At 35.7% G+C, this 14,183-nt stretch overlaps 1 protein-coding gene across 2 annotated transcripts in view; it reads right to left on the bottom strand.

Moving 5' to 3' along the window:
* Nucleotides 1-13,386, bottom strand: part of LOC121735578 — a 34,524-nt gene extending 21,138 nt beyond the window's left edge. For both annotated transcript variants that reach the window (XR_006036885.1, XM_042126434.1), the window contains exon 1: nt 13,240-13,386. Coding sequence is in view for 1 of the 2 variants with exons in the window: in XM_042126434.1 (XP_041982368.1) it covers nt 13,240-13,257 (18 nt within the window). In the remaining variant the exon portion in view is untranslated. The remainder of the gene's footprint in view (nt 1-13,239) is intronic.
* Between the last annotated feature and the right edge of the window lie 797 nt (nt 13,387-14,183).

The following is a 14,183-nucleotide window of genomic DNA, read 5'->3' as shown; positions in this document are numbered from 1 at the left end:
ACTGATTTTTTGACACAAATAACTTCAGTTCATAAAGATTAAATGCTCAAGACGAAAACACGATTACTCAAAAAATGCTCGATAGTTTCTTTTTTACAAAAAACCTTGTTTTAGACACATTTTTGCTTGGATCTTCGAAGTTTGCTGTCTTTTCTTTAATAATATCTAAAAAGGTATTGATAAAACCTAAATTTGCTCAAAACACTTTTTTCATAATCATTATAGTTCGTCTTTTATTCAAGTAAAACTAACTCGGCGATGATTCCGCGCCGTCCTTTTTCACCTGGCATATGAAAGACGGGCGTGAGTGTGAAGAGAGAGGGACGATGTTTGATTTTTAGAGTCAGGTGAGCTCTTAATAACAACTTCGATAAAGTTTCATTTTGTTTTTCGACACTACTTCAGAACACTACAAAAAAGCGCGCAGCGGCGCGACGGCATAGGTTGCTAGTCCAATATCGGTAGAAAATGAAACCTATCTATAACCTATAAGTTCTTAAAGTGGCATTTTATTTGAATTTTAGCCGATAATTTGATACACTTTTCTTTTGTTTGCATGCGGTGGGCTCAACTCGTATGAGATAATAATAATAGCGTTCTATCCTCGAGATAAGAGGTCAACTGGTATCGCTAGATACGGTCAATAAGATGAACTCATCTTATTATTATAATTAATATTTTCTATTGATCACTTATTCGCTATTTTTTTTAACCCCCGACAAAAAAGAGGGGTGTTATAAGTTTGACAGTTTGACGTGTCTGTCTGTCGGTCTGTCTGTCTGTCTGTCTGTCTGTCTGTGGCATCGTAGCATCCAAACGGGTGGACCGATTTTGATCTAGTTTTTTTTGTTTGAAAGCTGACTTAACTGAGAGTGTTCTTAACTATAGTTCATCATCATCAGCCTGCTCCGTGCTGAAAAATCGCGGTTCATCTGGTTCGTGAAGGGCCGATTAGCAACTTGCAGTCGTTTGGTGAGCTTTATTGCATTCTAGTTCGTGACATTTATGAATATTTACACATTAATGGAAAGTTGACCTGGTGCTGCAGCATCACCTGGTAATCAATAGGATACCCAACTCCTCACCAACTTAGAGCAATGATTTCGTGTTTGGGCTCATTTTAATTGCGACAACTAGTAAGACGTAGATAACCAATAAATTTTTGCATGCTGCTGCTGCAGCATCACCTGGACTCTATAGGAGCCAAGCTCCATATTATGAACCCCAAGTGGAGGTTTCATGTTTGGACTCATATTGACGGCCTCATCCAAAGGGACACTCCTAGATGGTATTCATTGGGATATAATATGATCCTGTTGATAGGAATTATTCTGCACTAAGTATAACCAACACAAGTTTAAAAAGCATGAAATAAAATTAAATTAAGAAATTTAAAAAAACCCCCGCCAAACAACTTTAAAAAGTAATGAAATAATATATTTTACTGAATTTAAGTTTAAATAATTCCTAAGTGTAAAGTGATATTTTAGTCCATAATTGTTGTCAAGGTGTGTCGGGGGACCGCTAAATATATGTTTGATTTCACATACAGGGTCAGTTCACAGTGAACCGAATCGATACAATCAGTGACATGGCGATACAAAATGCAAAATACACTGTTGGCGGTCCCCCGACACACCGTGACAACAATTATGGACTAAAATATCACTTTACACTTATTTCGGAAAACATTCAGAGATTGACATAAATTAATGTTAAAAGTAATTTATATCCAGTTTTAAATTGTCATATACTTATTTTGAGAAAGAGTTTCATAAATCATAAGGAATATAAGACTAGCTTGAGTTTTGTTCACTTTAATGATAGACATTATGTATCCAATAGAACTGAAGCAACAAGCAAATGGTAATTTAGATGTGATAGTTACTCGAAGATGTAATAGGCAGTTAGGCACCTAGACGTATTATCTAGATCCGCTATCCCCAACCCGCGGCCCGCGGACTTTATTTGTGGCCCGCGTGATGTTAAACAATTTTGAAATTCACGCCCACCCCACCTGCACCGGCAAAATAACGTAAAGTCTACGTGATAGTCGTTAAATTTTTTCCACTTTTAAATCGTTAATTTTGAAGAATGTTATTTTTTAATACTAAAAAAATGTTGCGGTCCGCGACTCCAAGGCCAAAACATGTTTGTGGCCCGCATAAAAAAAAGGTTGGGGACCACTGATCTAGATTCTAGAAGAAGTACAGACGTCCGCTACTATTGTCCCACATAATACCACTTCGGTGTAACGTAGGTATTATCATTTATATCTCGTCTTTAGAAAAATATTTTCTCTGTAAGTTAAAGCTCGCATATATTTTATAAAATAGGCAAGTTACTCATATTAGAATACTAGCTGTCCCGGTAAACGTTGTTTTGCCATAAAATGATTTTCCCTGATTACCTCTGATTTGCTTTTCTATTGAAGTATTTTTTGATTTTTTTTCTATAGACCTCACGGAGCCCGAGACCTTTCCAACGAATGCAAAACCGTGGAAATCGGTTCGTGCGTTCTGGAGTTATAGCGTCAGGAAGGAAAACCCGACTTATTTTTATATACCTATTAGCAGGGCCTAATCTAGCTAATTATCCACTCCGGGCAAAGATAATTTTTGCCGCCCTTGACATACAGAAAACCATACAAAACATAAGCTAGTTTTGTTGGGGGATAATGGGGGAATATTTAAGTAAGTATACTGTCAAATACTTAAAATATATTTCCACTATCCAACCTAAAGTAGATTGGAAGGTATTATTTTCAAACTTGGGTGGTGGATGGGTAATGGCTAGAAGACGGGAATAAGTCATTTTGCCGCCCCGTCAATTTTGCCGCTCTGGGCAAATGACCGGCTCGTTCCCGAACCGTTCGTGATTAAAATCATTCTATGTCCATTCCTGTGACTCAAATGGAGGATATCAAATTTTAGCAAAATCGGTTCAGCGGGTTGGAGTGATTGGACGTGACGATGTAACTGACAGACAGATGGATGGATTAGTTAGACTTTTTGATCTCACTGACTTCATTTTGGAAGTTGTTTTTAGAGCAAAACAAAAGACAGGCAGGGATGCAAAATAAAACACGTTACGTTGTTATCATGTGAGTACCTGCTTTTTACCTTCAAACATTCAAGTTTCAACTTTCAACCAGCCATTATACTTAGGCCACGGCTTAGGAGCGGCAGCGTCCTAGGGTTGCGGCAGCGTCCTAGCTGGGGCCCTACTGATTTCGCATAGGGCGACGAAAATAAAGTGGCCTACTATCATAAAAAATAAAAATTTTGCACTGGTTTCAACTATTTCTTTAGATCAGTAGTAGGAGTTTTGTTCAATTTACAGCATACTTAACTATATACTCGTAAATAAATTGATATAATTTCTACTATCGGCAAAAAACTCAGACGAAAGGTTAAAGGGGGTTAAGTGTTAACAATGTTTTTGATCGCTGATTTATTCACAATCCAAATGTTGGTCAACAGCAATGAAGAATATTGGACGAGATTGGCTATTAAGGTCTATTGCCTGGCTAGTGGCTTAGGTATGTTACAAAACTTTGAACTATCAAGATTCAAGTATCTTTAGGTGCTAGGTAGAGATTCTTAATTGGTGAATGGTGTAGAGAAGGTTATATGTATCTATCTAGTCTTTAGAAAGAAAGAAGAAAGTTTAGCGTAAAATTTTGACTACATTATGTTATCAGAGAGCCGGGTTACGCGCTTATACGAGTAAGAAAAAAAAAACCCTTATCTGTACAAACTTAATACTTGTCAACTAAAAATTATAAATTTTTTATTCTTTATAAACACCTAGCTTATGAAAAATCTGAATTGCCCCCCCCCCCCCTGGCCCAGAACCTGGGTAATTTGCCCCCCCCCCCCCCCCCCCTGGCACCAGAACCTGGGTAATTTGATAATTTGATCGATCTTCGGATCTTCGTTGTTTTTTTATTGGATAGCCACACAATGTTTTTTAAAACATGTCACAAGACATGCAGGAAGTTCTATTGTTGATAACTGATAATGTAATAAGAACTGCTATCAACATTTTGCATATTTTGCATCCTAGACAGATGAGCATAGCTAACTAGTCCACCCACACAAAGCTCTTCAAAAGGTACAAGTGGTACAAGCCCGCTGCCCGCACAACAAACACGCATTTACTTGCGCTAAATTCGTGATCTCGTTAATGCAAATGTTCAAATGCCACTGTTTATATTTAACCGGTGACGTCACTGGACAAAGGGAAAGGACTAGGGACCTTGGCCGGCTTCCAAATGCTGGAGACGGAAGCACAGGCTTTGACAAAGATGACAGGAACTTGTTGTTAAGCTTCATGTCTTGATCACACCTACCGAGTAGACTGTAGAGCAGCGGGACTGTGACGGCCGAGCACTACATAATATGTGCAACGTGTGATCAAGGCATCAGAACTATAATTATTATATGGTGATGGTGTAGATGGGTCAATCTAACGCATACAAAACTAGAGCCAGTCGCGTTGCGTTGCGTCGTCGCAACGCAAATATTTTGACGCATAGCCGGCCACACGGGCGCTGCACCATCGCAGCGTTAATTATTATGAAGCAGTCTTAACGTCAACACCCCCTCCCGCTTCGTCTCGTGTACTGTCCGTCATGTGTGCGTTGCGCGTTGCGACGACGCAGCGCGCCGTGTGAACACCTTGGTTATTAATACCATTTTATACGTAAACGGTAAACATTAAACAACGCAACGGCAGCTGCGTCAACGCAATGCTGACGCAATGCGCCACCGTGTGGTCTATCTCTTAGTTCGCAGAGACATTCACAAGCGGGAAACGTTAGTTTTTCCGGGGCTCAAAGAACCTTCAAAACAAATTTCATCTAAATTTGTTTAGCATCTTAAGCGTGAAGAGTAGTCAAACACACTTTCGCATTATAATATTAGTATGCATGCCAAGTTTCGCTAAGTCACCAAGAGAGGTATCGAAGGTTTAAAACCCTCAGGAGAATACTCCATATGACTTTGTAACCTCAAGGAAAATCACGTTCTAAAATTTGCACACTTGAATCTTGACAATATTATCTAATATGCTTAATTAAATTATAGCAATAATCCATACTTAATATTATAAATGCAAAGGTGTGTCTGTCTGTCTGTCTTTCTTTCTTTCTATCTGCCTGTTGTTATATACCATGAACCGATTTTGTTGAAATTTGGCATGGAGATACTTTGAATCCCGAGAAAGGTTAGTTTTCTAATTTTCTACAATTTAATATCAAAAAGTCAATTGGCAAGACGACATTTTAACTTGAAAATGATAACAGAAATACTATTATGGTTAGTTCAGAACTATTTTACCTGAGTCTCTATGTCATTGACCCTAATATTGTTATACTATACCTAATAGGTCATAGAGTTAAAATGACTGTTATAGAACACGTTCAGGCGTTTTTATTGTCATGTAGCGATAATTGTACCTACCTTCTGAGCTCTTTTAAGAGTACCTAAGCTGCAGAAGCAAACTTTTCTGCTCGAAGGACCGAAACGAAAATATTATGACGGAGAGCCGGACCCCTGTTATATAATTTGTTCGATATTTGATACTGATGGAATTCATGTAAGCCGAGATCTTAAAATCTCTCGACAAGCATAATTTATCGACAAGCAAATGCAATTGACAGCATTTTTCGTGTAAGTACAAGTGTATTGTGCACTTGTGCAGTATATTGTGCTCATCCATATCTCCACAACCCATAAAGTTAAGTAATATACCTAGCGGAATAGAGCAACAATCTCGAGCTGTCAAACGAAACCAAAATTGGTTTTCATCTGTGTGAAAAATATGTGTAGGTACGTATACACTTACACAAGCATGATTGAACATAAATTCTATGAGATTAAATTATTGTCAACGTGCGGCACGTGCCGACTGGACGTCAAAAAAAGAGTGCTGCTGTCATGTATTACACGTCTCTTTTTACCACGCAGTGTTACTGATAGTGACATCTCAGCTTGCTCAGGCCTGTGTTTCTCTATTCCACTAGGTATACTTTATGCCATAACCATACTTTATCTAGATACTAATATTATAAAGAGGTAAACTTTGTTTGTTTGTTTGTTTAATTGTAATGAATAGGCTCAAAAACTACTGGACCGATTTTAAAAATTCTTTCACCATTCGAAAGCTACATTATTTACGAGTAACATAGGCTACTTTTTATTTTGGAAAATATAGGGTTCCGTAAAATATTTCAGTTTTGCGGAAACAACCAGAAAATTTACTTTTTTGCGTACGCTGCCTAAACTATAAAAGATAGAACTATACAATGTTCCAAGTAAATGTAGATCTTATAAATATCTACAAAAATGTCCGCGACATACTATAGGCCTCTTGGATATCTCTAGTCGCGCGGCGAGTGGCAGATTCAGGCAACACGTGGGTGTCAGAGTGCGATCAGCTGTGAAATACGGTTTACTAGTTAAAAATGAAAACACGTTGAAAACGTTAAAAAGTGCTCTGAATAAGGAAAATATGGGCGGTACGAGGTACTGTTGTGTTGTAGGGTGCAAAAATTCCCAATCTCGGAATCGTGAATTAACGTTTTATTCGTTTCTGAGACGGAATTGGGAAACGTATCGAAATCAACATGCCGATTATTAATCATGCTTAAATCTAAATCTCGCATGAATATTTATAAAATATCACGTGCAAGTTATTTTTAATATCATTGTTTTATGTATAATAATATATTGTAATTGAAAAATCGATATACTTAAATAAAATTATTGTCGGTTCAATATTTATTAGGTACTAATTCCTTCAATATTCACTTTCGCATTTGTAATAATATTATCATACTAATATACTAATTACTGATATTACTAATTTACTAATAATATTATAAGTGCGAAAGTGTGTCTGTCTGTTACCTCTTAACGCCTAAACTGCTGAATAGATTTTGCTGAAATTTGGCACGGATAACTCCATAATATATTCTTAAGAGTCCCGAAAAAGGACATACATAGACAGTGGCGTAACTATAAGATCCGGGGCCCGTATCAAATTGATGGGGCTCTATCAGTAAAAATCGTCACGTTTATAATAAACAATATTATGTACTTAAAAATTTTTGCCCATTTGGGTCGGGGGCCCGTGGCATTTTGCCAGCCCTATATTTACGCCACTGGACATGGGATAATTTTGTCTCGGGAAAATGTACGGTTCCCGAATCCCGCGCGGTTACTCCGTTGTGCAAGAGTTATGGCACAACGGAGTTGCGGGCGTCATCTAGTCAATTTATTATATTACATATTAATCATAAAAATCAAAGAAAAACTTCTTTGATAATGAAATACATCTGCATTTTCCATTTTTATTTTGGATGTATGGTTGAAAAGTAGCTGAAAATATATTTGCTTAGATTATTCAATACAGCTCCACTTTCCCGTCGTACAGTCGATTACCTACTCTGGTCTGTGTTATTACTTTTACACGGATGATTCGTTCTCCATCATCATGGATTTCGAAGACTTCATGAACATGATTGCTTTGGAATTAGTTTGTGCTCTATAATTTTTAATTAGATAAACAACCTGTTTTTAGTAATAAGTAATAACTAAGAAGATGATCTTACAAATGAAAAAATACAAAATAAAAAATCATAATCAATGAATTTGAAAGAATATTTCATGATCGTGTATATAGCTTTCGATAAGTACTTACTGATTTTCCGCGGAAAAAGTCTGCGGAAATATTATGAAGTCCACAATCAATAAAAATTGGCTCATTACCTTTTATTGTGCTAAAAATATAAACAATTACCAAAAAAGTGCAGTGACTTGTATGAGAATCATATGAGAAAAGCGCCCGTGAGTTTCCGCCGTCAACCGACCCGCGGCGTTGCCGTAGCTTAGCAACGATATCCAAGCGGCCTATACCTATCTATTTCAAGTGAAGCACTACAACCATATTTTTATTTAAAAATCTTGATTTTTTTTACTACATATAAACGCATTTATTTTACTCATGCAATATATCTCAATATATCTTTTACTCAATCCTTATCAAAATAAATTATTTCATCACTAAGTACAGTTTATGTAGATTATATTTGGTCTTTGAATGATTAAAATTGGACGTTTGGTTTAGAAGTTGTGGTGAAATTAAAATATTGCGATTTACGCCCGTTTCGAAGTGGGCGCTACCAATGCGGGACTCTAAATTCAAACTATCAACTACATACTAAATTTAATATTACTAGCTATTTGACCGAGCTTTGCTCGGTATTCGATAACACAAATAAAATGACATTTTCTAAAAATGACTCCTAGCCAGATCGATTTATCGTCCCCGAAACCCCCTATATACTAACTTTCATGAAAATCGTTGGAGCCGATTCCGAGATTCCAATTATATATTTACTTATATACAAGAATTGCTCGTTTAAAGATATAAGATTTATGCGACTTCCAAAAAACGAGGAGGTTATGTGTTCGGCTGTGGATATTTTTTTTTTATTTTTGTATTTATATACTTATTAATATTAAAGTATTTCGCCCATATTATTATTTTATTGAAGTGATAATTAAAAATTGCGGGACGTAGCTTTTGCGGCAGTACCGACCAATGCGGGCCACGGGTAGTAATGATTCATATAAATTATTTAAAATCAAAACTACTGAATCGATTTTAATCATTTTTTCAGTAACATAGGCTATAATGTATTTTATACCCGTGCGAAGCCGGGGCGGGTCGCTAGTTAATATTATAAATGCGAAAGTGTGTCTGTCTGTCCGTGACATCTTCACGCTCAAACCGCTGAACCGAATTTGCTGAAATTTGGGATGGAGATACGGTGAGTCCCGGGTAAGGACATAGGATAGTTTTAATCCCGGGAAAATGTACGGTTTCCGTGAGATAAACAAATTTTGGCGCAACAGCATTACGGGCGGCATCTAGTGAGATTATATTTAATATTTTAAAACTGTGATAACCGATAACAAAGATGTCTTTATAAATCTTATCTCAGTAATGTTTAAGAGTAATTGACCACTTACGGGTGACTGGTTCTTCTTCTTATAGTACGATACCACATGTTACACACTCGAAGATAGATGTACCGGTTTTCAACTTTATTTACTTGGTAATAAGTTTGAAAAGCGTTAAGCGGATCGGTCAGTGACTGTACAGTGTACATGCACGGTAATTAAATCAAAACCTGCATGATAATGAGCTTGTTGCATCTCTTTCTTTGTTGTAGCCTGTAGGCCTATAAAAAGGTCGTCCATATTGTAATTTAAGGCTGGCTTATAATAGCTTTGTCCACACTGTGCCTTTTTCTGTTCGTCAAGGGCATGCGTTATAGCGCAGTCAACAGAGAACGTGAGGCATGCCCGCGACGCATGCCCTCTGACCGTATCCAAAACTTTCGCTTTGTTATTAAAAATGACAGTTGGCGTTGCGTTCGCTGACGCATTCAATTATTGAATGCGCCAAAACGAAAGTTGAATAAAAGAAGATGAGGGGGTTTTTGGAAGAATGTGAAAGAGTGATGTTGTGTTTTTATATTATTTTCCTAAAATTGTGTTATCTGGGTTTTTAATGTGTAATATTAGTAGGATATTAACCATTAAATATTCGTTATCGTGCACAAGTGTAGGAAAGTGATGTAATAACCAGAAACGTGCTCTTTTGTGTTTCCTCCAAAACTCCATCAAAAGTTTCAGTAAAGCGTCCTACCACTTTACTGAATCGACCGACTTGACTTCTTGACTGTATTGACTTTATACTTAGACTTTAACTAGACTTTAGACCTGACTGACCTGACGTTAATATAGAAAAAAATTATATAAAGAATATTGTTTTCCCGCCATAATATTATACTCGACACTGGCCATGGTTATAGCCGAAGTGCCATTATATGAAAAAAAAAAAAAAAAAGAAGATGACGAAAATTGAAGACGAAAGCGTAGTGTGGACATAGCTAATCATATACAAGGTGTGACAAAACCAAGTATACTTTAAAGTGCGTGCGTGTTCCTTATTGTAGAGTAACGAAGGAGAAACTTTTTTGTTTGCGCAAATTCATGTAGTTGCGGCATAGAAACATAGAAGTCAAAAGTTACTCGTTTGCAGTAAACTCTACATATTAAGGGGCACATGCACACCCTAAACTCTAAAGTAATTTTATCAATTTGTTTTGTTACATCTGTAGATAAGGCGGAAGAGTTCTTCGATAGAGCACGCTATCTCAGAAGAAAAAAATAGTTAACCTTCAACCTTTCCAGATCTGACCAGGAAATTACAAACTTTTAAGAGATTTGCTAGATCTTTGATTTAGGGGGTACTCCGGGTACTCGTAGGTAGTATGTTACAACTTACAATACTTATTTTATTATGTTACAATACTTAAATTTATTATTTATTAATTTATCAAATTAAGTACTTACTTAACTGTTAATTTAATTACGAACAATACCCTCAATTATAGCTCATGCGTAGGATGTGTTATGACTTATGAATAAGCATTGAGACTCTACAATCTGCTTATTATGACTTCTCGGTAAAAAGTTGCAGTAGAAATAAAAGCGGCTAAGTGCGATTCGGACTTACTCACGAAGAAATTTTATTCAATTATGTTTACTTAATAGAATTTTAAATAGTCTTTTAATTTTGTAGCTCAAATGGACAGACAAGCAATTAAATCTTACTGATAGTGTAACATTCCCTCTGTACGAAATCGTAAAGCTTCGTCATCGTGTTATACTACAAAAAGTAAAAATTATTATAAGTAAATCAGTTTGTTAACGATAGTAATTATATTGGGCTCAAACTAATTTACCCGACAGACATTGTCCTTCCCATATTTATTGACAACAAAGAAAAAATAAAATTTAAAACGCAATCTTTAAAATAGGTCAAGACGTTGTGTAACAAATCGACGCCGTGTTTTTATAATAATAGTTATGTTGGAAAATATAGATATTATTGACACGAGTTACAGTGAATATCGGTTATAACGACCTCTTTAAGTGATCAGTCTCAGTATTAAGTAGTTCTAACTTTAGTTAGTACTTACCTTATACCTGTGGCTTAGCTCGCGTACCTAAAACTGTTTGATGATAATCCAAACTTAAATTAAATACAATCTTACAAAATTTCATCAAAGAGAACTATAAACATACATCCATCTTTTCATACACTAATACTGTACTTTAACATTATTTTGTAACAGCAGTGGTCGTTAAATATCTAATAGACATTAAAAACGATAATAGAATGCTATAAATCATGTATTTTATATCGCACCATGAATGCTAAAGGATTATTAAATACCTCTTTTCGTCGTAATATCAGTTATAAGTTACAATTAACATATCAATATAAGTCAATATAAAGGTTTCTTAATACAATATATTTTAACTAATATACTTATATTGTGTGTTATTAAGGCCCTAAAGGTCAGTTAAAATTGCAACGTCACGAGGCGTTGCGATGCATTTATAGTCCCAGGCTGTTAGACATTTTTCTGTAGTAAATAAAGATCAAGTTTAGACCCATGTGTCATATAAAAATGTAACGCATCTCATTGCAATGTGAACCGTCCCTTAGGCATTTAAGTTGACATCGCGCGCGTTGTAAAATCCCGCGTTACGTAAAGTACCTATGCACTTCATATTCAATGAGCTTCGCCTATACCAGAGGTTTCCAAACTTTATTTTCTTATAGACCACTGTCTTTTTAGTGGTTCGAAGGACCATCGGCAGATTTCAGTAACTGATAAGATACGAACGTTTAGTTTTTCAAGAATAAATATTAAGTGATCGCGAAAGCGTAAAATTTTTTGACATTTGGATTTGAAAAATCGTGGTTCCATGCCGTATAAGTACGTAATCGCTGACGTGCCTACAGTACCAGTAGCGGCTGGTGCACATCTTCAGGTAATTCGCCGACCTTGCAGGATGCACCTATGAGCCATAGCTTCCTTACAGTCTTTAGCAAAGTTTTCATCGACCCTCGCAAGAATTTTTACCACCATGCCAGTACCAATTGAGTCTTCCGTGAACCCTGGGGGTCCACATAGAACACTTTGGGAGGTAATGGCCTACATTCAAGTTAACGATTGCACGAACAGTATGTCGCTAACAACTAACAATTACTTTACAAGATACCTTTACGTTTCACTTGTAAACATTTTTAGAAACTTGATGTTAACATATTATATATGTATAGTATCTTATAATAGTTGGCTCTACATTTTACGGTTCCATAGTAACTATTTGCAAATAATAGGTATCTGGGACTTAATCTAAGCAATGAGATCAGACTTCAGGGGCTTGGCAGTTGTAGAACACAAACTAATAGATTTTTCAATTGCACAATAGGTACTAACAACTAACGTATTTTAAGGCTAGACTAGGTTGACTTTTGACTATTGTTAAGTTTGTCAGTTTATAACATAAATGTTAGTCAAGCTTTTTAAGTTTTCGAGGGTAGTTAAAAATTTTAAAAGCAGTTTTCGTTCTTATTTCGAACATTCCATTCTATATGCGATGGTCTAGAACTCTAGAGTCTAGACCCTGAAGTCTGTAGAAGGTAAGTGTGGAGAAGATTAGATAATGTTTGATATTAAATCTTATGGAGAAAAATTATTCACTGACATAAAGATAATAAAATAAATAAATTAGGAGAATTTGTTTTTATATAAAATACCACAGTCCATGAGCTCTAAACATTCTCGGAGACCTTTGACATAAATCAAGTTGTTTGAGCGATAAGCTAAGATTCGTAGTAGTCGGCAATTATAAAACACTTTACCACAGAATATATATTAGTAGTACCAAACTTCACTTGTAAATTATAATTGAAATAATTTGTTAAATGTTAAACACTTGTAAATTATAATTGAAATAATTTGTTAAAAGTTAAACACTTGGTTTGGAGTACTTTGGAGTAAGTAAATCTCTGGATCTATTTAGTCGTTTTTTTTTTGGCTTTAGAAAATTATAATATATTATATCTACATTCTACCTATAAGAATTATTATTAGACCCCAAATAAAAAGAAGTCGCGGATAAACTAGGCATTTGGTTAATAGATACCTACATAATATTAATATGGTGTAAGTATAATAATCGCATAAAGCTCCTTGAATTACTAACGTAAGATTAAAAACATTTTAAGACCTTAAACTTATGCCAAAACTCGGGAACTGTGGACACTGAATAAATTAAATATAAAAATAGCCTCGCTTACCATGACGGGAATAGCCATGTCCTTTTTCTAATCGAGACTAGGAAACACTTTGAACTTTTAGATCGGGTTTGCCGCGGCTATTTTAAAACTGCGCTCGCGCGCGCTGTCGGCTATTGACTGACGAGAGGCGCCGGCGATGCACTCTATCTCTACGATGACTCTACAATCCTAATTCAAGCTCTTGCACTAAAAATATAAACAAACTTTTTGTTTGTGAGAAGGAAATATAGATTAGTTTCAACTCTCATGTTCTAAGAAGTTATGCGTGGTTAAACAACAAAAATTTATTTGCTACGAATCATTAAAGTTAGTATTTACTGTTAGCAGCTAGGTTACTAGAGATCCTAGGATACGACTGGATTAGCTTAGCAATATTAAATCATATTTTAAAATATACTCGATAAACGATTAGTAGATTGCTTTCATAATTTATAAGAAACATGATACCTATAACCTAAGTAATAAATAAAATTTTAGAATTAAATTCTTGTTATACTTAATACTAGTTAAGTATATCAGTATTCAGTAGACATAACTACCTATGAATTATGATGCGTGCGCGCATTCCGAACATACGAAGCCTTATTTTTGGACTGACGTTCAATGACTTACGTGATCACTCATAATGCAACCGGCTTATAGATCACTATAGATCAATGGTGCAACTCAATATAGATCCACTCGAATAGGTGCTTGAGATTTAGGATTTATAGAAGGGCATTTATAACGATATCTATGAAGTAAGTAGTGCCTGTTTAGATTTCTGTGCTACTCTGTGGTGAATACTATTTAAAACCCAATTATGAAACCAGGAGGACTGATACTTGGCAGTTATTTATGACTTCTATGAACTCTACCGAATTAGATGCAGTAAATATTACCTATCATAGATTTTGTTCTGCATTCGGCATGACAAAATTGCAATCAGTAATGAGTATATTAGG

The sequence above is a fragment of the Aricia agestis genome, chromosome 17, assembly GCF_905147365.1.
Source record: "Aricia agestis chromosome 17, ilAriAges1.1, whole genome shotgun sequence".
NCBI classification, from domain to species: Eukaryota; Metazoa; Arthropoda; class Insecta; order Lepidoptera; family Lycaenidae; genus Aricia; species Aricia agestis.
Note: the sequence above shows the minus strand (reverse complement) of the source record. Positions and strands in the feature narration are given on the sequence as shown.